The sequence below is a fragment of the Ambystoma mexicanum genome, chromosome 5p (genome assembly GCF_040938575.1).
Source record: "Ambystoma mexicanum isolate Mex_15411 chromosome 5p, UKY_AmexF1_1, whole genome shotgun sequence".
NCBI lineage: Eukaryota > Metazoa > Chordata > Amphibia > Caudata > Ambystomatidae > Ambystoma > Ambystoma mexicanum.
In genome coordinates, this window is record NC_090930.1 from 134887094 (window position 1) to 134911581 (window position 24488).

At 48.3% G+C, this 24488-nt stretch overlaps 1 protein-coding gene across 3 annotated transcripts in view; it reads left to right on the plus strand.

The window, feature by feature from the left end:
• The window catches only part of LAS1L (LAS1 like ribosome biogenesis factor), a 948139-nt gene that overhangs the window by 477446 nt on the left and 446205 nt on the right, over positions 1–24488 (plus strand). For all 3 annotated transcript variants that reach the window (XM_069612531.1, XM_069612530.1, XM_069612532.1), the window contains exon 9: positions 9458–9673. In XM_069612531.1, the coding sequence (XP_069468632.1) occupies positions 9458–9673 (216 nt within the window). The remainder of the gene's footprint in view (positions 1–9457; positions 9674–24488) is intronic.

The following is a 24488-nucleotide window of genomic DNA, read 5'->3' on the forward strand; positions in this document are numbered from 1 at the left end:
ATGACAAACATAATACCTGGATATAGAAACGAGTGAAATCTAATCAAGAATGTGAACCTGGAATTGCACTCTAATAATGAGAGCACTCAAAAAGCCCTGGCAGGACAACAAACCAGGCACTCAGTGAATCTGGTAATCAGCTGCAAGTGAAAATACAAAAAGCCCTGGCAGGAGAGTAAACCAGGAATACAGCGAGTCTGGAACCCGCACCCAAATAGCGAAATAAAACCCTGGCAGGCGAGTAATCCAGGGATTGGAGAAACTGAACAGAGACCCCCAAAAAGTGCAGAGAAAACGGGGGAAGAAACACCCCCTTTTTTTAACTGTGGACCAAAAGGAAAGAACCATACCCCTTTCTGAAAAGAACATCCAGGATCTAGAGAAAGATGAAGTGTGTGAGCTATAGTCATACCACAGTGCCAAGCAAGAGAAGGGTCCTCCACTCCATCTGAACGCTGATCGTGCAGTCTTTTGTACCAAAGAGTTGGATAATAGCGTTTGTATTGCCACTTCTTTTGAAACTGCAGCTAGTCTGTGCTCTCCGCCACGTTAGAGAGGCTTACATAGCAATGTGCTGATTATGTTGTGTTGTTTATATTTGTGGTCCATTTTAATATTAAGAAATGTTTCATGGTGCATTTGGAGAGTCTGTGGACATCCGAGAGCTAGCTCCAAAGTATTTCTTAAATATTTTATTAGATCATCCCATTCGTTAAATGAACACTCTACTAGGGAGAAGTTTGCCGTTATCACTTGAAATTTTTCATTTAAACCAGGTAGACGTGCTGGTCGAAGCTCTGGTGCACCCTCCATTTCATGAGGTTACCCACACCACTAAATGTGATTGGGAAGGCCCTGGTATATTTGGGGCCAGCGGCGTACATTGGGTGTACCGTCTTGCAGCTCCATCGCAGTTGGTGGGCAAAGTGCGGCGGCCAGTCTTAGGACTCAAACGGGGCCTGCAGCACTGAGGTTGGCTTCCAGTTGGGGGCGTGGCGAGAGTGTCCATATCGGCCTGCTTTCACCGGATCGGGGGTCTGTAAGGCGCAACAAAGATCTGTGGAGGCTGAGCCGTGTGTGCAAGCGCTTCTTGTATTTCCACTGTAGCGAGTGAAGTTGCCCTGACAACTCTGTTATTAGTTTCAGGAACTACATTTCCTGCTACGGTTGTAGTTCACCTAATTATTTAATCGTATACCACGCGCGAGAGCGCCCAGCCGGTCTTTGCTACAGTATAAAAGAAGCTCCTTCGGGGCCTCACTTCATTTATAATTACTTGCGTGTTGGAAGAAGTGTTTGGAACAGACGTATTTGAAACTGATTATATTTTAGTTCATAAACTCATTTTAGTTTATAAAACGCTGCAGCTAGTTGATCCTTTATTGATTTTAATTGTTCTTAGCCTGTTAGCGTTAACGTTGCGTCCATTGTAACGTGTATGCAAGCGTTTCTTGTATTTCAACTGTAGCGAATGAAGTTTCTCTGGCAACTGTTATTAGTTTCAGGAACTACATTTCCCGATACGGTTGTAGTTCACCTGATTATTTAAGCGTGTACCAGGCGTGAGGGCACCGGCATGAGAAAGACCAGCCAGTCTTTGCCGGTCCTTGGCAGACGCGGCACCGCTGGCGAAAAGACAGTATGGACATGTTACTTTTGTTTTATTTCACCTTGCTTTTAGCACGTTTCAAGCCGCTCGTTGGTTTCTCTAATGATGACTGCCAATTTTACTAGGGTAACAGTCTCTGGATTAGCATGGAGATAGAACGAATCCGTCCACTGGTTGCTCCCATAGTGCTAATAAGGCTTTAAGAACACTGCTACTTAATACCAGATCTCTGGTTAAACACTCCGTAGAAATAGCAGAGTACATTTTTGATCATGATACAGACATTTGTGCCGTAGCCGAGACGTGGCTTCATGAGGCGGCTGGCCCTTCATTTATATTAGCTACCCCTAAGGACTACTCTATTTTATGTGTTAACAGGGAGAGCCAAGCGGCTCGGAGAAGGTAATTATCTTTAAAAACAACTTGGATATATGGAAATCAGATGTGCAAGGGCCCAGTGGCTGGGAGACACATTAAAACAAAGTTAGAACAGATGCATCTACCACGCTGAATATGTTCCTAGTTTATCGCCCTCCTTCTATGCCAGATTTTGTCTCACATTTGAATAGCTTGGTCCTGGTGCAACTTAAGGGTGCTGCCAAATGGATGATAATGGGTGACTTAAATCTTTGGAAGGATAACCTCAAGGACCAAGCAGCTGGTGAACTGGTTAGGTTCACGGCTGCAATTGGCTTTAAGTAAAATATCGATAAACCTACGCATAGCAAAGGTAATATGCTAGATTGGGTCTTCTCACTTAACTTGAACATAAGCAGGCCTCATATCTCCCTATGCCCTTGGTCGGATCATTCTTTTATTGAATTTACTATTTGCCTCGATTCTGCTAGAAAAAAGGGCAAAATACAAAATTGGAGTGTGTCAAGGAATTTGAAGAGGCTTAATCCTGAGTCAGTGAAGGATTGGATCACACCCCTGCTGCAGAAGGACCCTTCGATTTCAAAACATGACCAACTCCCTGCTAGATACGCTCACAAGGCAACCAACACTTTAGCGCCCCTTAAAAGCAGAAAGGTGATTACCCATCCCAATAACACTTGGTTCTCCGATGACTCAAAAGTATTAAGAAGTGGGTAAGAGAAAAGACTTCTACCAGTGGATAAAGTCTAAAACGGAGGAGCATAAGTTATCTTATCAGCAGTCCGCTAGGAAATTTAAATTGGCTATTATTAAAGCCAGGAAATACTTTTTCTTCATTTTTTATTTCAAGCCATCAAATTCCAAGAAACTATCTAGGAGTGGTGTGTGCATATTCAAAAGGCCATGCTGGACACAATTGTAAAGATTAAAGGCAATATTAAAAGGGCAAAATCTTGTCAGCCCCTTAAGCCCAACAAGAGTACTTTGAAAGAAGATGCTCCTGCATTGCAGTCTGTACCTAGTTTTAATTTTAAGAGCATAACGGATGAAGAACTTCGTATTATGCTGGCCAAATGTAAAACACCCTCATGTAAAGGGGACATCTTTCCAGCCTCAGCTATCAGGCGGTTCACAGTGATCGATCAGCTCCATAACCAAACTAGTCAATGCATCCTTTAAAGGATTGGTTCCCACTAGACTGAAGGGTGCTTGGATTACACCATTGCTAAAAAAAGAAATAAAAAAGAAACGGGCGGATCCCAAAGTTGCCACTAACCATTGACCCATATCCAACTCGCCATTTCTGTTAGAAATATTGGACAGAGTAGCCGACGAACAAATATTCAGCCACAGATCATCCAATTCTGAATGGGTTTCAATCGGGCTTCAGACCAGGCTTCAGCACGGAATCGGCTTTATTGGAACTTAAGTCCAATATGAGGCCGAACATTAATGAAGGTAAAACTATGTTGCTGATGTCTTTGGACTTATCGGCCACGTTTCATTTAGTGGACCACCCATTGCTACTGACCAGATTACAGGAGGTGGCTAACTTTAGTGATCAAGCGATGGAGTGGATGCGGGTATGCAGCAAACAAGCAGAGGCCTTTTCTGCCCTGCTTTGCTTTGGCGTCCCACAGAGGGCATCATTATCCCCTGTTTTGTATAACATATGTACGGGTCCTCTTTTTCAGTTACTTGAGCAAAAAATGGATATGTGTTACTAACTATACTGATGATTCTCAATGTCTTATCCCTTTGTCAGGTAATTATGAGAAGGTTATGAGTTAACCATCTTGTATTCCATTGGGGCTGTTGGGCCTGTGGTGGAGTTGGGGGAGAAGGGGAGCGCTGGGAGTCCTGTGGCTCCAGAATGGAGGGTGAGGAAGGGGTGTTGGGAATAGGGTGTGGGGAACTGACGAGAGCTCTATACAAAAGGATAGGGAGCACAGAGGGAGGCTGCGGACTCCATAGGAGCCAGGGAGTCTTGAGGCGAGAGCACAACAGCCACCGTAGCTAAAATGGGTTATGCATAATGTGAAGGGCCTAAACTCCCCTCTGAAGAGGAAATATTTGAGCAATTCACCAGGACTACTAAACCCGATGTGGTGGCCCTTTAAGAAACTCCTCTTATTCGGGGAGACCAGGGGAGACTTTGTTTGAAAGGCTTCTCCCAGGTTTTCCACGCTGTGGGCCCCAACAAGATGTGGGCTTCCGAAAAGGGGGGAATCTGCACATAACTGGTTCACAGACAGATGAAGAGGACCGGAACATCATGCTGATGGGGAAGGCAGACGGGAAAACCTATACTTGGGCCTCCATCTATGCCCCCAATATTAGCCAAGAGGCCTTTCTCAAAGACTGGAATGATTTTCTAAAGGCAACATCGTAATGAAGGGTGACTTTAATATGTCACAGGAGTTGGATAGGAGCGCTGGCAGGGCTTCCTCCAAGGGTGGAGTTGCCTCAATCATTTCAGGATACATTTGATGCCCTCCGCCTGCTGGATGTCTGGAGAGGGGCCCGGGGTGAGGAGTTTGTGGATTCACCTTTTTTTCCAATGTCCATGGCTGCCACTCGCATTGAATACAGCTTGGTATCGGCCGAACTATAGGTCCCCTTCAGCTAGGCTCCTCATCAACGGTTCCCTGTTAGGGACATTCCGATGAACCAGAGGCACCAATCGGGTGTGTGCCCTATCACCTCTGCCCTATGCGCTCTACCTGGAACCTCTATTGCAGACCATGATCTGGTGAGGTTCAAGGGATTCCCTTCGGGGGTATTCAACACAAGGTGGCGGCCTTCACCGGCAACATACTACTCACACTTACAGACCCTGGGCAGTCTCTGGTGAGGACCAGGGAGGTTTTAAGCGACTGTAGGGGAGGATTGGTCCAGGAGACCCCCCTCGCCTGCGTTTTCTCCCCAGGTGAGGGCTATGGCTCATTGGGCGTCCCCTCATGCCACCCGGGCCCAGGTGATGGAGGGTTCACCCGCTGGAGACATTGCCCACACGTATTGATTGCCCACATGTATTAAAATTTAGCTAGGCCCAGAAACCATTTTGTCTGGTAAAGATGGTGTGAGCTCAGCGCACTGTAGCGCGGCCCCCACCCTTGGAGAGTTTCAATTATCCCTGTCGCCGCAGCACCCTGGCAGATCCGCTGTGAGCGCGTTCCCACGAACAAGACGGACATGAGCTAGCATAAAAAACTAACACTAACATTTCACCTTCCACAATGTATTACTGCTCCCAGCACGACCCGGTCAGCGAGGCCGGGGCGATGGGGAGAACTGTAGCATGGCCTTCCGATGAAAGCAGAAAAAACCCAAGTATGAATGTTAAAAACTACTTCTCCTAAAGGAACCTGCAAAATTGTGTAATGGTTGTAGAAGCGCATGCTTATATGACACCAGCAATGAAGGACCCACACCCCGCGGCCCCTCGCCATAACTGAACTAATGCTGCTAGACTACAGAGGAGGATGCATGCAATTATACATGAGGCTTATGAGAAAGACGTGCAAACACTCTAGTCTTGTGTAGATATCTCAACCCTTATGTGTCATTCCCGTCACGCACGGTGGCGGGCGTCCTTCTCTGTGTCCCACCAACCAGGTCACTACCTCACATAATGCAAGTATACATATAAATAATTAAATGCTGTAGTTGATAGAATGCAATACAGTCACAAGGTGCTCAGATTGACTGTATCCAAGAAACGTTTAATGAAGTTGAAATGTATGTGTTCGAGTGATCTAAAGTGAACATTATAAGAGTGTTCAGATGTTATTAATGTTCTTTACCTAAAAGTCGGCAACACACGGGAAAAATACCTTTGTAAATATGTGCAAGGCCATTCTCCCTCCCACCCTGCGAAGTCTGCCAGATAAGAGAGCTGAGGCCTGCGCCGCGCTGCCCCACCTCCCCCAACTAGGCTGGAGCCGCTTCAAAGATTTGTAGGTCCCGCTACAGCATCCAAGGCCACGGCCTGCCACCTGCGTTATTTACAACACGGCAGTAAACCTCTGTTTGAATACACAGATCCACCAGCGCCCCCTCGTAAACCTCACAATCCACCAGATCATCTTAAGACTTATGACTCCGTGTAATCGAGACACCCAACACTGGGGTAATATACAGCGGCCCATTCATAATAACTTCTAACAAGACAGAAAGACATGTACCACCCGTCCCATGCCCCAGGACCCAGCCCCTCGACCTATGATACCGGTCAACAGGACACAGGTAATCATGCCCTGACAAACGGCCACCAGACCCCTCACAAGGTGCATTCCTCCTGTGTTGCATTAACCTGTAAAATAACCTATTCAAAGATTTACTAAAGAGAATAACATTGCAATGACTGAATGACTGCGGTGTGCATGGCCTAGGGCAAATAAGTCAGGAAAAGGCATTCATCTCTGCCACAGCCCACATTGGCGCACCAACACCGCCCGGATGAACTCAAGCCGACCTGCCAGGCCCAGCCCAACCCACGAGGCTGACCCGTGACGTCTTCCAGCCAAGACCAACCACGCCGCAGCAGCACCTATAGTTAGTCGTCGCCACCCAATCCCAATGAACTGGTGCCCCGTATAGTATGTAGGTTCTGATGACGTTTTCTGTAAATATATACGCCTGTCTTTGCTATTGTCAGACAGAGCGCTCTCGGAGTTTGCAGAGTTCTTTGCATGCCCTATCTTGATTGATAAAACTCCCATTTACGCTCACCCGCACTCTGTCTTGGCCTTATTCCCATTTTGGGAGAGTCCTTCACTGTCTCTCATTGCGGGGAGGATCGTGCTGTTTGGGGACGCTTGCCTTCACGACTTCGGGACTGTCTTCGGACTAAAGATTAACGTCGCAAAATCTGAGTTGCTTAACCTAACGTTGATGGCTAGGAGGCAGCTGCACTGAAAGTAACCTCACCCTTTACCTCTAGCCACAAGGGGATTAAATATCTGGGAGTTACCATCTCTCCAACACTAGCAGGCTCGTATAGTGTACATTTTCCTCCAGTGCGGTCTAACATTCAGATTGAGCTTCACAAGTGGAACGGCCTTAAAATATCCTGGCAGGTTAGACTGGCCACCATTAAAATTGTTTTTCTCCCCTGGCTTCTCCCTGTTCCAGGCCGTACCTGTAGTTATAACGAAAAGTTTTTTTGCAGACCTATAGAGGCTCACTAGCAACTTTATTTGGACGGGCAAGATGCCCATGATTCGTCGACACTTCTTAACTACACCCAAGAGGGAAGGAGCGATGGCTTTCCCAGACTTTCGATTGTACTATGAAGTGTCCCATGTCTGGATTATAGGGAATGGCTCTCAGGAACCCATGGGAAGTTATGAGTGGGAATGGAACGGCAGTTGTTAAACATGAATTAAGGAATGTTCTCTGGCTTTCAAAGTCAGACCACACCACATTTACCAGAGTTGTATCACAAAACTTGTAGCGGACATATTGGACAAACTAGTTAAAAAAAAAACGGGGCATCACATCTTTGCCATCACCCTTCATGCCGATTTTCTTAAATCTGCCGTTCCCTCTGGGCATGGAACTGGGGGTGTTTCATAAGTGGCAGGGGGCAGAGACTGAGAGACATGTACGTGGGGCACCCAATCTGGACTCTCATAGATAGCAAGCAGACCTTTGGGACTGGATGAAGGAGAGGGACTGAGGTACTTTCATATGAGGCACTGGCTAACAAACCGGGAGGTTAAAGTGGCATCTTTCCATTTGCTGACCTTGGAGAGGTTTATCACCACTTAGGATAGTTCCAAGGGTCTTATATCGGACTTGTATAAGGTGCTGCACAAGTCCCCAGCTAAAGTGGCCGTACATGATATGATAGGTTATTTATAACGCGCTTAATACCCAGAGGTTTCTAAGTGCGGACTCGGGGATCGCACCTGTGTTGCTCCGTGTCTTCTTGCTTCCAAGGCGAGCACGTTGCCCCTGAGCTATCCTGCCGAGTAGTGGGAGAAAACCCTGATGACGGATATCCGCCGGGAAATTTAGGAGTAACTTTAGAGACTCGTTCCCAGAGTGGCAAAGTCCTTGCAGCTCCAGGAAGCCTTTTATAAAATAATACATAGGTGGCACTACACTCCGGTCAGGCTTAAAAAGATTTTCCCAGAATCCTCACAGGTGTTTTGGAGTGGATGCAGGGGGACGGGAACCTGGTCCCACATGTGGTGGAGATGCCCCAGAATAGAGCCCTTTTGGAGAGCGGTCCAAGAGGCACTAGCCCACTTGTTCAGGTGGTACTCGTTGAAATCTCCCCTTCCCAGAGGCATTTTTGTTGGCCCTGGATGGGGGGCCTCTGGGAGGCACAACCAGAGCGCAGCAAAAATCCCACATTGTCCTCACGTTGGCTGCTATGTTATTAATAGCGCAAAGATGGAAGGGGAAGAAGTACCGACCTTCCAGGACTGGATTCGGAAGGTATGGGCCATAAAGGCCCTAGAATGGGCAGCGTATGCAATAAACAATGATGTGCTTCGATTTGAAAAGGACTGGTGTGAGGTGATAACGTTTCCTAAAGACGACTTTACAGTGCAATGGTGCCCAGAACTGATCTGAAACGCTGCCTCTCACAGAGGCTCTGATCCCAATACTTGTGGTGTATTTGTTTTTCGTCAGGGGCAGGGGGTGGGGATGAGGGGACCTGGGGGAGGGGAAAGGAGGTTGGAGGTTTTTGGGGGAAGGGAGCTGGGGGTTTACGGTTCGATTGTTTTGTACACGTTTGTATTGCCCTTAAAACTGAATAAACAATTTAAAAAAAAAGAACTTCTTAATGTTTTTTTGTTGTAGAGGGGATAGTGTCTTGTGAGGCTGAAATGCAGGGGTTGACTGGTAACATCACCTACCTTTTCAGCATTTCAAAAAACCTTCAAAAGATGTTCATTAAACAAAATAAATTAACTTTTGGCCTGCCCTTACTCATTGATGCATATTCCACAGCTCCTACGGGCATAGCCCTACGCATGCAGTTTCCTGTTGCATGCATTCAGGCAGAGCCCTCATCAGGGATGAAGGATAGCTCAGGGGCAGCGTGTTTGTCTTGGAAGCAAGACCATGCAGCGGCACACGGGTTCGAAACCTGATCTCGAGCTTAGAAACCACTCGTTGATATTAAGCACTTTATAAATGAACAATTATAATAATCATTGTACGATTTTAGATTTGCAGGTGGAAAGGCATTACAAGACTGGAAAATCTGCTTTTATCTTCCAAATGTTCATAAATTAGTTTTTGTTTCATATACTTTGTTTTTTGGAATGTTTTTGTAAATTAATACATTTGTTCATTGTGTTCATCTCACACCATCTCAGTTTATAGCTCTTAATGACAAAATGGGATGCCAGGAAAGGTTGTTGGTATCCACATATGTTTCGACAATCTCTTTTAAACTAACCCCACACCAGATGTTCTGTCCTAAATGATGTTTAATTTCATCTCCAGACAACCATGAACTTTTAAACATGAAGATCCCTCACACAATTTGCAGATTCTGGCAGCTGCTGTTAAAGGGTCTCCATTCCCAAGCTTTCACTCAGATGTTACTGGAGAAGCTGTTTTCTGAGCTCCGACTTTGCTGCAACGAGTCCACGTTGGGAATACGACCTCAGTTTCTTGTCTGCTGGATCTCCGAGATGCTTGAAGCCAACCAGAGAGCTGGTTTGTCATTATGAGTTTTTAAAGTCTGTGCATTGTTCTAATATTGGGTTTGTTGCTTGTATACTTTCTGACAAATTGACTGCCAATGCCCGTGACTTTTATTTTTTAATATAAGTTTTATTTTGTTTCATATAGTCGTACACTCATCTTTGCAATGTTTAACCGTTTAAATTATATTTTGTCTCCCAAATCGCATATGACATGAATGAACACCTCCTTCCACATAACCTAACTGAAATTTAACAAAAGTAGTCGACGTTTGTGTTTTAAGGAAGCCTTGAATTAACTCTGCTTCCACTTCCCTTATCTCCCAACCCTCTCTTCTCCTACATCACCGACATTTACCCTGACCCTGAAGTGCCATATTCTCCATTCCTATGGTCACCATATTGCAAGATTCTGCATTATTCCAGGCCTTTACAATTTTGTTCTCTTTCCCGCACATGTTCCTGAAATGGGAACCACACTTGTACGAATTTTTGGAAGCTGTCATTAGCAAGCACAGTTATCTTTTCCATTGCCAAGATTCCGTAAATATCCTCCCACCAGTACATCGTGATCGTACCTTATTTTCCAAACCTGTGCCATTGTTAATCTGGCCTCACTTAGCATATGCACAATCAACTCTGCTCCCTTTTCACCTGATTGCATGAGATTCTTCCGCCACATTTCCCATGACCAGCACCAGTGGATCCATTGGCAATTGTGTTCCCGTTATTTCTTTAATGTAACCCAATGCCTCCTTCCAAAAGACTTCGACACTTCCACCACATGTGATCCAGGCTACCCTCTCCTCCACGTTCTCTCCAACACAGTGGTGAAGCACTGGATGTGATTTTGCTAATTCTTTGCAGGCTGAGATACCATCAAGCATCTTTTATACACTGTTTCTTTGACACTACTACTTTTCGACCCCCTATGCGCTCTTTCCAAATACACTCCCAATCTTCCTAGTGCAGTCTGTCTTCAGGCGTATTCCTATCCTGAAGTTTATATATCTTTGAATTCCTATCCTGCTCAATAGCCTTGAACACGGACCTTTGGGTGTCCTATTGGGGACCCTTTTAACCCCCACATTTGTGATCCAGTGCCCGATCTGGGCGTACCTAAACCATTCTTGCTCCTTTATTCCGAATTTGGACTTTCACTCCTCAAACGTTAGTTAGATCCTCTCCTTCTAGGAATCCATTGGTCTTAATTTCCCATTCCCTTCCCATTTATTGAAGTAGCCTGTACGCATCCCTGGTGTGAACTCAGGATGATGACTTATCAGTGACGTGGGCCCCAAACCTGGACTTGTTCCTCCTATCGCCAACCCCATGTTCCAGTATCTTAATGAACAGTCAGTAGAGGCCAATTGACTACTGCCGTCCTGTCTCTTTGACCCCTCCAGGATGGGGAGATTTTCCATTGGAATCTATATGACACTGTGTTCCACGCCCCTCCATCCTTTGGCTCACAAGTCCAATGTGCGTTCTAACGTGAGTGCGATTTGCGCAGCTAATAAATATCTCCTCAAGTCTGGGCAACCCAATCCCTCTAACAACGGGGACCTTGTAAGAATCGTTTTCGCTATTCTGGGTCACTTCCTATTCACTATAAATGTAAATAATTCTCCTTGAAATTTTGTAATGATTGTTGCTGGTATCTGTATGGGGAGGGCTCAGAACACTGTGGACAGTAGGGTCATCTTTATCGCTGCTATTTTGGCAAACCAAGACAGTTCGTGGAGATCTCATCTATTTAGGTCTTCCCGGTCTCTCCACAGGTCTGATGTGTTAGCTCTATAAAGTCCCTCGTAGGACACAGTTGTATTGACTCCCAGATATTCCACCTGTTCCTTTTCCCACACTATAGAAAACACCCTTCCCCATCCCCTCAATACAGCAGTGTTCTCATAAATATTCAATCCTTTTAGATTTTGTATAATTTATTGTGTACCCTGACCCCTTTCCGAATTGTAGTAGGGCTGTTCTCACTATATGTAACGTTCTCCCCCCCCCCGTATCTTTAAAGAAAAAGTAGGATATCATCTGCATATAACGCCATTTTATATTGTCGTCTCATACTCTTATCCAATATATCCTTGTCCTGTCGTATTACACATGCAAGGAGTTCTATAGCCATCGCAAAAACAAGGGGCTAGCCCTATCGCGTGCCTCTCGGGATTTTTACGTGTTCTGCAGGTACCCTATTAATATCCTCATTTAGGGGATCTTATAGGTGGCCAGAATCGTACTCCTGAATTTGGGGCCCAACCCACCTGTTTCCCATACCCTCTCCAGTCCATGCTGTCAAATGCCTGATGGGCATCAAGTGCTACCACTGTCATTTTCTGTTCCTGCCTCCTCCCCCATTCTATGAGATTGACCGCCTGGCGTATGTTGTGTGTAGTTCTCTCAGAGATTAACCCGGTTTGGTCCGGGTGTATTATTTCACAGAGGTTCCTCATCAAACGGGTGTCCAGCACCTTTGTGTAAATAGTTAAATCCCAATTAAGGAGCAAAATAGGGCGGTACCCCGAGCATTTGCTCACATCTTTGCTAGGTTTAAACACCAAAATGGCTGTCGACTGTGTCATGTCCTGTGAAACGGTCCCCTTTTCGAAAACCATATGAAATAGTTTTGTGAGTGATTGCAACAAGCATTTCAAATGTTTTATAGTATGCGTTACCGAACTCGTACGGAACCAGGGTTTTATTTCGGGGGGAAAGGTAGCTTGCTTTCGCGATTTTCTCCTGGATATGGGTCTCGCCAATATTTCTCTATCCTAAGCTTTAATTCTATGCAGGTCTGCTTTCCCTAAGAATTCTTTTTGTTTATCAGAGTCCAAATATTCCCCCACCACCTTTCTATAGTAGGTTTCGATGATTTACTGTTTGTCCGCCTCCCCTTGCTTTAGGTTACCCAGCTCACCCTTCAATTCTGCAATTTAATTTCTATTTACGTAACTTAGCTACCAAAAACCTGTTTGCCATTTTTCCCTGTATATAGTACTATTGTTTGGTCTGCAACGTCAATTGGGGTGAATGATTTGCCAAGCATGACTCCTCTAACTAACTAGGAGCCTTCATCAATGCCCTCATTGCCTTAACTGAACGCCTTCTGTCTGTGTACTCTGGTGGGTCGGACACTCGAAGACACGATTCAGGTTTTTAATGAAATTAAGTCCTAACTTTCCCTTTCGCAAAAGGGAATACCCTACCTATCTAAAAAAAAGTAAAGGTGCTCGTCTGTGGTCATAAAGTCAAAAGTAAATATGTCCTCCATCCAAACTACCCTATCTGGCCTTGCCACTAATATTAACTAACTTATATGAAGCAAGGGACTGATTTGTCTTCGCTTGGTCTCTCCTCCAAGTCATTCAGTAGTCTTGAAATATGCCACCTATCGGTGGAACAATGTTCTCTGCGATGCACTCTTGTAGCTCCTCCGTAGAACTTTTCTTTCTCCCGCTTTCTGTGGTCCCCTTTTTCTAATGTCTTTTACAATAACCTTTTTTGCTACAAAGTTATTTACAACTTCTTTCTAGGCCTTCTCCTTGGGAGCACTTAAGAGGGGGTTTCCTCTGCCCTTTTTTTGCACGTCTATTATCGTCTCTTTTTACACTTGGGGCCTCATTACAAGTTTCCCGGTCCGGAATGCGGTGATTCCGTGGCGACGGTAATAAAGTTTCTGCGTCCGCAAGGTTGCGGAAAGATCGGCCGATTACGGGCTGTCGGTCGCGTGCGCCACACGGATGCGGAAACGGTGTCACCGTCGCCACGTAAATACCCACGGAAATGGACCTAGCGGCCCCACAAGCAGTGTAAAAACCGTGTCCGCATCAGTCGTCACGGAAGCGGAAATACCATGTACGCGAAAACAGGAAACAGAGAGGTGGCCATCATATAAAGCACAATACACTGCCATCTAGAGTCAGCACAAGCTAAATCTACACAGTGAGAAGTCGAAAAGGACCACCAGCATGCCTGCCAGGATCCCTGCCCAGAGGCAACGCAAACAGCGCTTTAGTGAGGTGGAGCTCACTGTATTGGTTGACCATATAGTGCAGCATGCCGAGATGCTGTTTAGTGCAGACCAACAGCATGCAACACAGCAGCGCAGGAAGGAAGTGTGGGCGAAAGCTGCACGCAAGTGCACCGCTGTGGGCGTGACTACGAAGAGCATCAAGGACTGCCACAAGAGGTGGTATGATCTCAGACTGAGGGTGCAAAACCTGATCTCAACACACCGGCAACACAGCAGTGGGACAGGTGGAGGGTCCCCCTCCTCACTGAGGCTGCAGACATGGGAGGAGCGCTGCAGCAGTGTCCTCCACCTTGAGGCCATCCATGGGATTGGGGATGCTGAGGCAGGAGCGAACCCACCTGCAGATGCTGATAAGTGCCCAAATATGAATACATGTTGAGGGCAGGAGTGCCCCAAAGGACCCATTAACAACTACCCTGCTCCCCAGCAAATGCATGAGTGCCCCCAAAGGACCCATTAACAACCCCCCCCCCCCCAGGCAGTGCATGAGTGCCCCAAAGGACCCATTAACAACCCCCCCCCGGCAGTGCATGAGTGCCCCCCAAAGGACACAATCATGATCCAGATGACGATCCACATCACTACAATACATGACTGTCAACAAGCATATGCGTGTAAATGCAATTGTTCACTGATCAACCTGTCTGATCCATGTGATGCACCCATCAGGCACCACCACACAACTAATTGCATGCTCTCTGTGTCCCCACAGCCATATCAAGTGACAGTGACATCGCACAATAGCCCAGGCAATCGGCTCCTGCACGTGTGCAAGCCAGCGCCCCTGCCCAGGAGGATGCCGCTACCAGTTCTGTAACTCTGCCCCCAGTAGAATCTGGTACACATGTACCGCCCACCGGCACCACCATCTCCACGCTGCCTGCTGCAACACAGGTGCCAGGGGCACCCATCATGCCTACACAATCCACCCCAGAAAGTATCTGCACTGCAGAGGAGGCAGCAGGTAGCGACAACAGTGCCCCAGCACTGCAGTCTGATTTAGGGCCATAGGGGGAGGTGCCCAACCGGGATGACTTGGCATCATTCCATGACCTGGAGTTCAGCCCAACATCACGCCGCAGTCGAATGAGGTCGCCTACCCCCTCAAAGGCTGAGCTCAATGCCCGCATGCAGTGGATGGAGGAGCAGCAGGCTACCCTCACCCAGCTGGTGGAGAGGCTGCTTGAGGAATCCAGGCTGCAGAGGGAGAGCTACAGCACATCTGTGCGTCGGCTCTGGAGGTCAATTGGACGCTTCGCCACCACAATAGTGACCCTGGCACGCCATGTGCGGGAGGGCAATAACACTTCCAGTATTGCCGAATCTATGTTGCTTACCCACCAGGCATATCTTGGACGTTTGGCACCAATGCCGGCAACAGTGCCATCCACTAGCACCACCCCACCCCATCCAGCTCCACCTCTGCCAGTCCACGGAGGCGCTCAAGTCGCCTAACTGGGCCCTCGGGCAATGATGCACAAGCGCATACGCAAATGATGGCATGTGTGTTTGGAACTGCAGGACGCATGGGGACAAGACGGGAGTAAGGGGGTGGATACGTTTGGGTGGTGGGGGAGGTCCATTAGGGGGGTTAGTGAATTGGGGCCTGGTTGGGGGTGGGTATGTTTGGGTGGTGGGGGAGGTCCATTAGGGGGTTAGTGAATTGGGGCCTGGTTGGGGGCGGGTACTTTTGGGTGGTGGGGGAGGTCCATTAGAGGGGTTAGTGAATTGGGGCCTGGTTGGGGGTGGGTACTTTTGGGTGGTGGGAGAGGTCCAGTAGGGGGGTTAGTGAATTGGGGCCTGGTTGGGGGCGGGTACTTTTGGGTGGTGGGAGAGGTCCATTAGGGGGGTTAGTGAATTGGGTCTGGTTGGGGGCGGGTACTTTTGGGTGGTGGGGGAGGTCCATTAGGGGGGGTTAGTGAATTGGGGCCTGGTTGGGGGTGGGTATGTTTGGGTGGTGGGGGAGGTCCATTAGGGGGTTAGTGAATTGGGGCCTGGTTGGGGGTGGGTACGTTTGGGTGGTGGGTGGGCACGGGTGTACAGCTTCTCTAACCATTGCACCTCCTTCCCTGTTGTAATGTTATGAATATATCATCATTGAAAAAATCATTCATTAGTGGACATCCATCATTTCATTTGCAGTACATCAATTTATTTACTGCCATCGCCCTATCCATGCAATGCTGTCAATGTGCAGTCTCTCAAAAGTAAATGCGAATCAGTGCATCCCGTGCTCGTTGTCCATCTAGTGCACCCCCAGGAGGATGTGGAGCCATCCCATCTCCATCCCCATCTTCATCCTCTGCGTCTGGGGGCATCAGAATGTTCCTGCGCAGGCACAGATTGTGCAGCATGGCACAAACAAGCGTAACTTTACCGTCTTCATTGGGCTGTACAGCAGTGATCCGCCAGATCTGCTCAAACAGCGGAACCGGGCTTTCAGTAGTCCAAATGTCCTCTCAGTCATGCCACGTGTGCGGACGTGTGCCCTGTAGTACGCCTCCTCATGCCTGTTCCATGGCCTCCGTAGAGGCGTCATTAGCCATGGCGTGAGTGCATATCCAGCATCACCTACATGGGATGTAGATGTGGGGGGCATGTCAGTGTTTGTTGAATCATGTCTTCATCAGATGCAGTGCAATCTTGTGTCATTGTTCATTCATGCATATGTGGCATGCAGTTGTTGGACCGGTGGGTGATTACCATCCCTGGGTCATTGTAGTGGACGTTGGCATCTGGACATTGACCAATGCATTGGTGTGCATGTGTACTTTGCCCTGCGGGTGAAATTGGTTGGCAAGTATGGCATTGTGCAATGATGTACACACATGGCAGAGTCAATCCGTCGACTGTGATGATGTTGTCGATGCAGGATGTCTCATGTGCAGGCATCATGTGCATTGGTGGGGCAGTGGTGTATATTGTGGGTGGATGTATGCAGTGGCTCCAGGTGTATGGGCCAGTGGTAGTATCGGCTGTGTGTGTCATGTGGCAGGGTGTGTACGGGCACACTGTGGCAACCTGTCATGTGTATCTTCGTGATGTTTGGGTTGTGCTGTCTATTCACTGAATGGGCGGGGGCGTGATGCATGTGCAGTCGCAGCAGCCCACTCACATTGGTTTTTGCCCTGGACACACACCCCCCTTCCACAGGGCCTGGGCATTGGCAGCTGTAATCAGCCAATAACCATGTGCTTTGTCCAGCATAGCGTTCCATGTACCGTGGCAATGTTGAATTCTGCAGAACCATTGAGTCCTGTGTAGAGTCCGGGAAACGTTCACAGCAATGTGTTTTCACTTGTGCGGCATCACATACCATCCATGCATTTAGTGAGTGGTACAGTTTCCTATTGCGGAAAACCATCTTGATAGCACGTGGTACTGTCAGCTCGATGTGGGTGCTGTCGACTGTACCTATGCAATTTGGCATGCCTGCAATGGCATGGAAGGCCAACTTGGTGGCAATGACCTCGGGAAGGGTACGGGGTAGGGCGATCTGTTCAGACACATGGCGCAACAGGGCATCCATTACCTGTACCAAGATTTGGTCTGGACAGCGGGGTAACAACAATTTTCGCCGTTTTTGGGGCCAAAGTTCCCAAAGGGGTTCAAAATATTACCAGAATCAGGGACCTCATGGGGTAACAATCGATCCCAATCCTCACAGGGCTACTCCAGAGGGCAACTCGGGGGTCGCACTAGGGGTAGAGGCAGCCCGCCAGAGGTGGTAAGCCACCCAACAAGCAGTGACATTCCGCTTCAGGTCCCCTCCCATGCATCCCCAGTAGGGGGGGGGGGTATTTCCACCTTCACCCACGAATGGGAGGGGATCACTTCAGACAGATGGGTGCGGTCCACAGTGTCTGGAGGATACTGCATAGAGTTGCTAGGGCGCCCCCACGTCCATCCTCCGCGACAAAAAGTAGACTCGCTGGAACATCAGAAGATAGTCCTCGAGGAGATTGCCGTTCTGCTAGCAAACAACGCCATAGAAGTCGTCCCGGTCAATCTGGTAAACGGGTATTTATTCAACCTACTTCCTTGTGCCAAAAAAAGATCTGACAATGCGCCCGGTGTTAGATTTACGCCCTGCAAACAAGTATGGAAAGCAACAAAAATTCTGCATGACTATTCTACAAGGTAATCCCTGTACTAAAAAAGGGTATTACATGGCAACATTGGATATGAAAGATGCCTATTTTCATATTTCAATGTTCCCAGAGCACAGAAGATTTTTGCGTTTCAAAATACACAACCAGCAGTACCATTTCAAGGTGCTGCCCTTCGGAATAGCGTCGGCTCCAGGGGAATTCACCAAGGGACTAGCGGTGGTGGTGGCGCACCTATGCAGGGAGGCAACCCCAGTGTACCCTTACCTTGACTACTGGATCATTACAGGGGAGTCCCCCCTAATTTGCAGACTAAACAGCCAAAGAACAATCGACCTCCTCTTCCAATTGGGCTTCTCAATCAACGAAAAAAAGTCAAGCCTGGTGCCAAGCACCTCAAAACAGTTCCTAGTAGCTGTCCTAAATACCCAAGAGGGGTTGGCCTTTCCATCAGAGGAAAGAATTCGAAATTTGCTGCAAATTCCTCAATATCAGGCCGGTCGCCAGATAAGGGTGCGCAAAGCTATGCGTTTGCTAGGCATGATGGCATCTTGCATTTACCTGGTTCCCCACACGCGCTTGCGCATGCGACCCATGCAGGAATGTTTGGCGAAACAGTTGTCTCAGGCAAGTGGTCAGTGGGATCTAGTGGTCGTTTTGCCAACACTAGTACGGAGTCTTCGCTGGTGGACAAGAGAGAATCTTATGAAAGGAAACCCTTCTAGGATCCAGAGATACAGGCCGTTGTCACAACAGACGCCTCCCTGGCAGGGTGGGGAGCTCACTACCGTCACCATACAGCGCAGGGTCTCTGGTCTCACACAGTGACTCAAAACCACATCCATCTGCTGGAACTTCTGGCAGTCTTCAGAGCACTTTGGGCATTCAAACCCCTCCTATCCAACCAGTCAGTGCAGATCCTAACAGACAGCAAGACTGCAATGTTTTACTTAAACAAACAAGGGGGCACTCGTTATCCCAATCTGTCCAAGCTTGCCCAGAAAATTTGGAAATGGGCTTTCAAACAGAAGATTTACCTGTCATCCCAACATGTTCCGGGGGAACTCAACTCGCTAGGAGACTCTCTGAGCAGAGATCCCCTCACAAAGGAACACGAGTCGCGTCTACACGAAGAGGTCGTAGGAGACCCCATATCTCAGTGAGGTTTCCACACTATAGACCTATTCGCCACAAACGAAAACGGGTAATGCCCAGACTTCACATCCAGGTTCCCCCAGCCAGTCTCCAAGGGGAACGCCCTATGGATGAATTGGTCAGGGATATTTGCCTACACTTTTCCACCAACCCCTCTGATGTGGGCGAGACAACCATGGTATCCACACCTATGCAAACTGGCGGTGTTCGACCCCCATCAAACTCCCATGCCGGTACAACCTACTCTCCCAGCACGAGGGGCTAATAGTGCATCCTCAACCCAACTCGATGAACTTGGAAGCATGGCTCCTGAAGTCATAGGGTTCGGACATCTCAATTTACCTCAGAGATGTATGGATATCTTGAAGGAGTCAAGAAAACCGAACACGAGGCACTATCACTATGATGAATGGAAACTATTTGTTATTTGGTGCCAGAATAAGCAAATCAACCCCGTTGATTGTACTCCTTCTAATGTGGTCACCTATATGCTCCCACCTACTGGATGCAGGGTGAGTGTTTAACTCACTAAAAGTACACCTGCTTTATCAGCCTACACCACTTTCCATAACAAGGTGTCATGGTGGAAGGTGACAGTTGTTAAAGCATTTATGGAAGGGATAAAGAGACTCCACCCTCCAATTTCTAACCTACCACCAGATTGGGGCCTTAATGTGGTACTTGCTAAGCTCATGGGACCACCCTTTGAGCCCATGCACAAGTCTAGTCTCAAACACCTGACTTACAAAACAGCCTTCTTAGTAGCCATTACTTCTATAAGAAGGGTCAGTGAAATCCAAGCTCTGTCAATGCAAGATCATTTCTTTACTATACATAAGGACAAACTGGTTTTACGCACTCACCCTAGGTTCTCACCTAAGTTAATTTCCAAATTCCATGTTTACCAGTCTATTGAGCTACCAGCTTTCTTCCAGGAACCCAAAAGCTCTGCTGAGGTGAAACTTGACACACTAGATGTGAGGAGAGCTGTCCTCTACTACGTAGACAAGACCAGACCGCTAAGGAAAACCGATCAACTGTTCGTCTCCATAGCGCCAGGGAGAGAAGGAGAGGGCGTCTCTAAAAATGCCATCTCTAAGTGGACAGTCAGATGTATCCAACTGTGCTATTCCCTTTCAGATAAAACCCTGCCTTTTACGCCAAGGGCCCACTCTACAAGAGGTACTGGAGCTACTCTGGATTTCATTGCAAATGTTCCATTAGACAGTATTTGCAAAGCAGCTACATGGAGCTCTATTCACACCTTTACTCAGCACTACTGCATTGACAGTCATTCCAAGACAGATACACAAATGGGACAAGCGGTTCTAAGACATTTGTTCGCTCATGGCCCTTCTCACATCCCACCTCCTTCTTCTAACACTGCTCGCTAATCTATGCACAGCATGTGATCTAAGCAGATGCCACAAGCCTCAGAAGGGACACATTACTCACCGTAATCATATTTCTGATGCTTGTATCGGCTTAGATTTAATGCGCCCGCCCTTCCTCCCCTCTGAGAAGGCGCATGGATGCTTGTAGTCTTATCTATCTTATCTGCTTGGATACTCTGTACTCGCGCTACTCCTCATGCTACCTCATGTCAGAAAAAATACAATCTGAGGGTCCTACACGCGTGAGGGAACATGATGTCACACTAGGGATAGTATTAATGGCACGCCCTGTTTGACGTCCCTTTTCGAGTTTTGAAAAACAAACTGTAATACTCTGCAGCTTCCACTAGCTGTCGGCCTATGCTCAGCCTGTGAATCTAAGAAGATACAAGCATCAGTAATACGATTACGGTGAGTAATGTATCCTATATTTCTGATGCTTGTTAATCTGCTTAGATTCATATGCTGTGCATATGGTCCGACATCCAGTGGTAACTGCGGAGTATTGCATCTTGTCTTTCGGGGACCGAAAAGGGATGTCGGCATAGGCGTGTCTGAAACACTATCCCTATCGTGATGTGTGTAGTACCCAAAATACCTCACGCGCCGAGGTCCCTCAGATTGTTTTTTTCCGCCCAGATAACTGGTCGCCCTATAGCAGAGCTCTTCATGAGACATTGTTTATATTACCGAATTGTCGGTTTAATCCCAGTTAAGTCACTTCGCCCATCAAGAACATCTTCGACGAAGACTACGGGGGAATCGTCTACGGCTGTGGCTTCCGGCGCCTAAGATCCGGCGTTCAGACTTCCACGTGGTCGGGCCTTCTGGCTGGCCTACACAGTAGGCAGAGTGGGCTCGGGGTGTGCCATGCTGTTAAAATTATGTCTTTCCTCTTTTCCACTGCTTTCCTTTTTGGTCTGGTCACCCTTCCCTTCTGCTATGGAAAGGACTCCGTTTAGATTCTGCCCTGTGTGTAGGGTCAGATATCCGTGGAAAGACGAGCACTCGTCGTGTAATGCTTGTCTCCCCCTAGAGCACGATGAGAAGCGGTGTTCTGCGTGTAAACTCCTTGGACCTAAAACCCTTAAGGAGCGCCGGTTGAAGCGGTGGGCCGCGTACGGAATGTCACGCGTGGAGCCTCCCGCCCCTGCCGCGACACCAGCCGAAAGTGAGGGGGGTAAATCAGATGACCAAACGTCCAACGCGGACGTTAAAGACCTTGAGGCGGACTATTCTAGGGCCGCCACGCCCGTCGCCGACCCTTGCAAGCTCGACTCCGGTCTTGTTACAGGGACCACACCCGGGGACGGGGGTGTACAATCGCACCGCACAAAGCACACAACACAAGCGCCCTCCTGGACGACTTCGTCGAAGAAGGCGAAAGTGCCAACGGGTCCGCCGGAAACTTTGGCGGCGCCCACGGATCGGTCTGATTCGAAGCCTTCCCCGCATCCGCAGCAGCTCATGACGACTGGGCATAACAAACATAACAAGGGCGCTACTCCCCAAACTACACGCGCCGAAGTTTCAGAACAAGAAACTTAGACGGGTTCCATGGTTTCCAAGGCCCGTACAGGCCCGAAAACTACGAGTAGGCCTCTACCCGAGAAGCCATCCGCTGGCCCTTCTGGAGCCGTGGAAGCCATTTTCACTATTGACTCATCGGAGGCGTTGTCTCCCGAAGATTCGGTGACTATCTGTAAGAGCATCAATAGGATTGCTACGGCGGTGGGCCTAGTACCGGTTCCTCCCACAGTTATGGGCCAATCTGCCGAAAAGGTTCCACGGATTTGGAAGACGATCCCGAAGACTCTTGCGAAGAAAGCCAGATATCTCTCTCAAGCACCCTGAGGAGATCCTCTCAACGCCTTAGGGCGGAGAACACGGTTCCTACTCAGCTAGGTCCATTTGGGTCATCCAAGTGGACCACGGAGCAATTCGAGGGGTCTATGGATCGGCTGGAGCAGTTTTTCAGGGCTTCTGATCAACCTCTGCCGGAAAAAGCTCGGGTAGACCCTAACCCTCAAATACAAGATGTCCAACACCTAGATGTCCAACACCAAGTTGACTATCAAGAAGAGGTCCAGATGGACACATATAGAGACATCTATACAGAAGAAGAGGAGTCTTCTTTTCTGGACAACTATGAGGAAGATTGAGGAGCAATGGACAACTGGGAGGACACCCAGCAGGACGATCACAACTCTGATATCGTCTGGCTCGACTCTCCCCCATCCACCCCGATTCGACAAGCTTCCCCGGTGAATGATCATATGGCTTTCAACAAAATGTTGAAAAAAGCAGCGGAATTCTTTAAAATTGCCACGCTTGAAGCCTTGCCCGAACAAGATTTTGCGGAGGACATTATTGATGAAAAGCCTCCGGCAAGCCAGTCTATCCCTCTCTTGAGCTCTGTAAAGAGACGGCTGGCCCCTTCCTTACTCTCACCCGCTCCAACTAGGGCTGTGAACCCAAGGGTCGAAAAACTTTTCCGACCTTCCCCCACCGACACGCTTTATATCAAAGGACACGCAATCCCAGACTCGCTGCTGGTGACCAACACTCGCAAGAGAGCAGGGGTTCTTGCCACGGGAGAGTCACCCCGGACAAGGAGTCCAAAAGGTTGTATGCCTTAGGCAAACGGGTTACGGCGGCCTATACCGTCCGGATTGCCAATAGCACAACGTTACTGGCAAGCTACGTCGACGCCCAATGGAACCTACTCCAGGAAGGCCTTCAAGAGGTTCCGGAACCAACCAGAGCCAAGCTTATCGCCATTGTCTCGGAGGGCAAACTTGCCAATCAGAATGTGGTAAAGAATACTCTGGACACCGCAGAGACAGCAGGCAGGTCTCTCGCACAGGGTACTCTCCTAAAGAGGCACGCGTGGCTGCGCACGTCGGGCTTCAGGCCTGAGACCCAGGCATCCATTATCAGCAAACCCATCGAAGAGGCCAACCTCTTCGGGAAGGCGGTAGACGATGCGTTGGAGACAGCCAAGAAGGAGCACGAGACTATTAAGTCGCTGCACCAAATTTCCCAGAAACCCTCTTCACAGAGGGGCAGTAATTCTCGGCGGTCCTTTCGAGGACAAGCCTGCGCCGCTCAAATCAATTTCGGCACGGGCAACTTCAACTCAAGTCAACCTGCTGCAAGCCCCACTTACTACCCCCAGAGGGGTCAGAAGCGCGGAAAGAGTAGAGTCAGAGGCTCCAATTCCAGAGGAGCGTCAACTTCGGGTCGGAAATGACAACCAAGCCCAGGTCCCTCCCATGTCTCCCCGGTCGGGGGGCGATTAACATATTTCCTCAAGGCATGGGATGGGATAACTTCAGACCAGTGGGTCTTAAAGAGGGTCGCCCACGGTTATTGCGTGGAATTCACCCGACCTCCACAGTTCAGACTGCCGAAACCTTGACGCCTTTCACCGGAAACATCTGCAGATCCTGATCCAAGAGGTGGAAGCGCTGCTGGGAAAGGACGCCATAGAAGCCGTCCCGATTCTTCAGGTAAACAAGGGTATCTATTCAGTGTACTTCCTTGTACCCAAAAAGGATCTCACCATGCGTCCTGTTCTAGACCTGCGCCCAGCGAACAAGTTCATAAAGCCCCAGAAGTTTTGCATGGTAACACTGCAAGAAGTGATCCCATTGCTAAAACAGGGGGACTTCATGACAACATTGGATATGAAAGATGCATACTTTCATATTTCAATGCTGCCAGCGCACAGAAAATTCCTAAGGTTCGTGATTCAGGACAAACACTACCAGTTCAAGGTACTCCCCTTCGGGATAGCCCCGCCGCCAATGGTGTTTACCAAGGTCCTGGCAGTGGCAGCGGCACACCTGCGCAGACTTTGTTCCAGTTTACCCTTACCTCGACGATTGGCTCATCACGGGGGACTCGTTCGACGTTTGTTTTTCGAACACCCAAAAAACAGTAGACCTACTGTTCAGCCTGGGATTTTCTATCAACGAAAAGAAATCCAGCTTAGTCCCCAGCAAAGTAAAACAGTTCCTGGGGGCTCTAATTCGTACGGAAGACGGTCTAGTCTTCCCTTCCAGCGAGAGGGTTCAGAACATGCTTTCTCAGGTTCCTCAGTATGTAGCCAGTCGAGAGGTG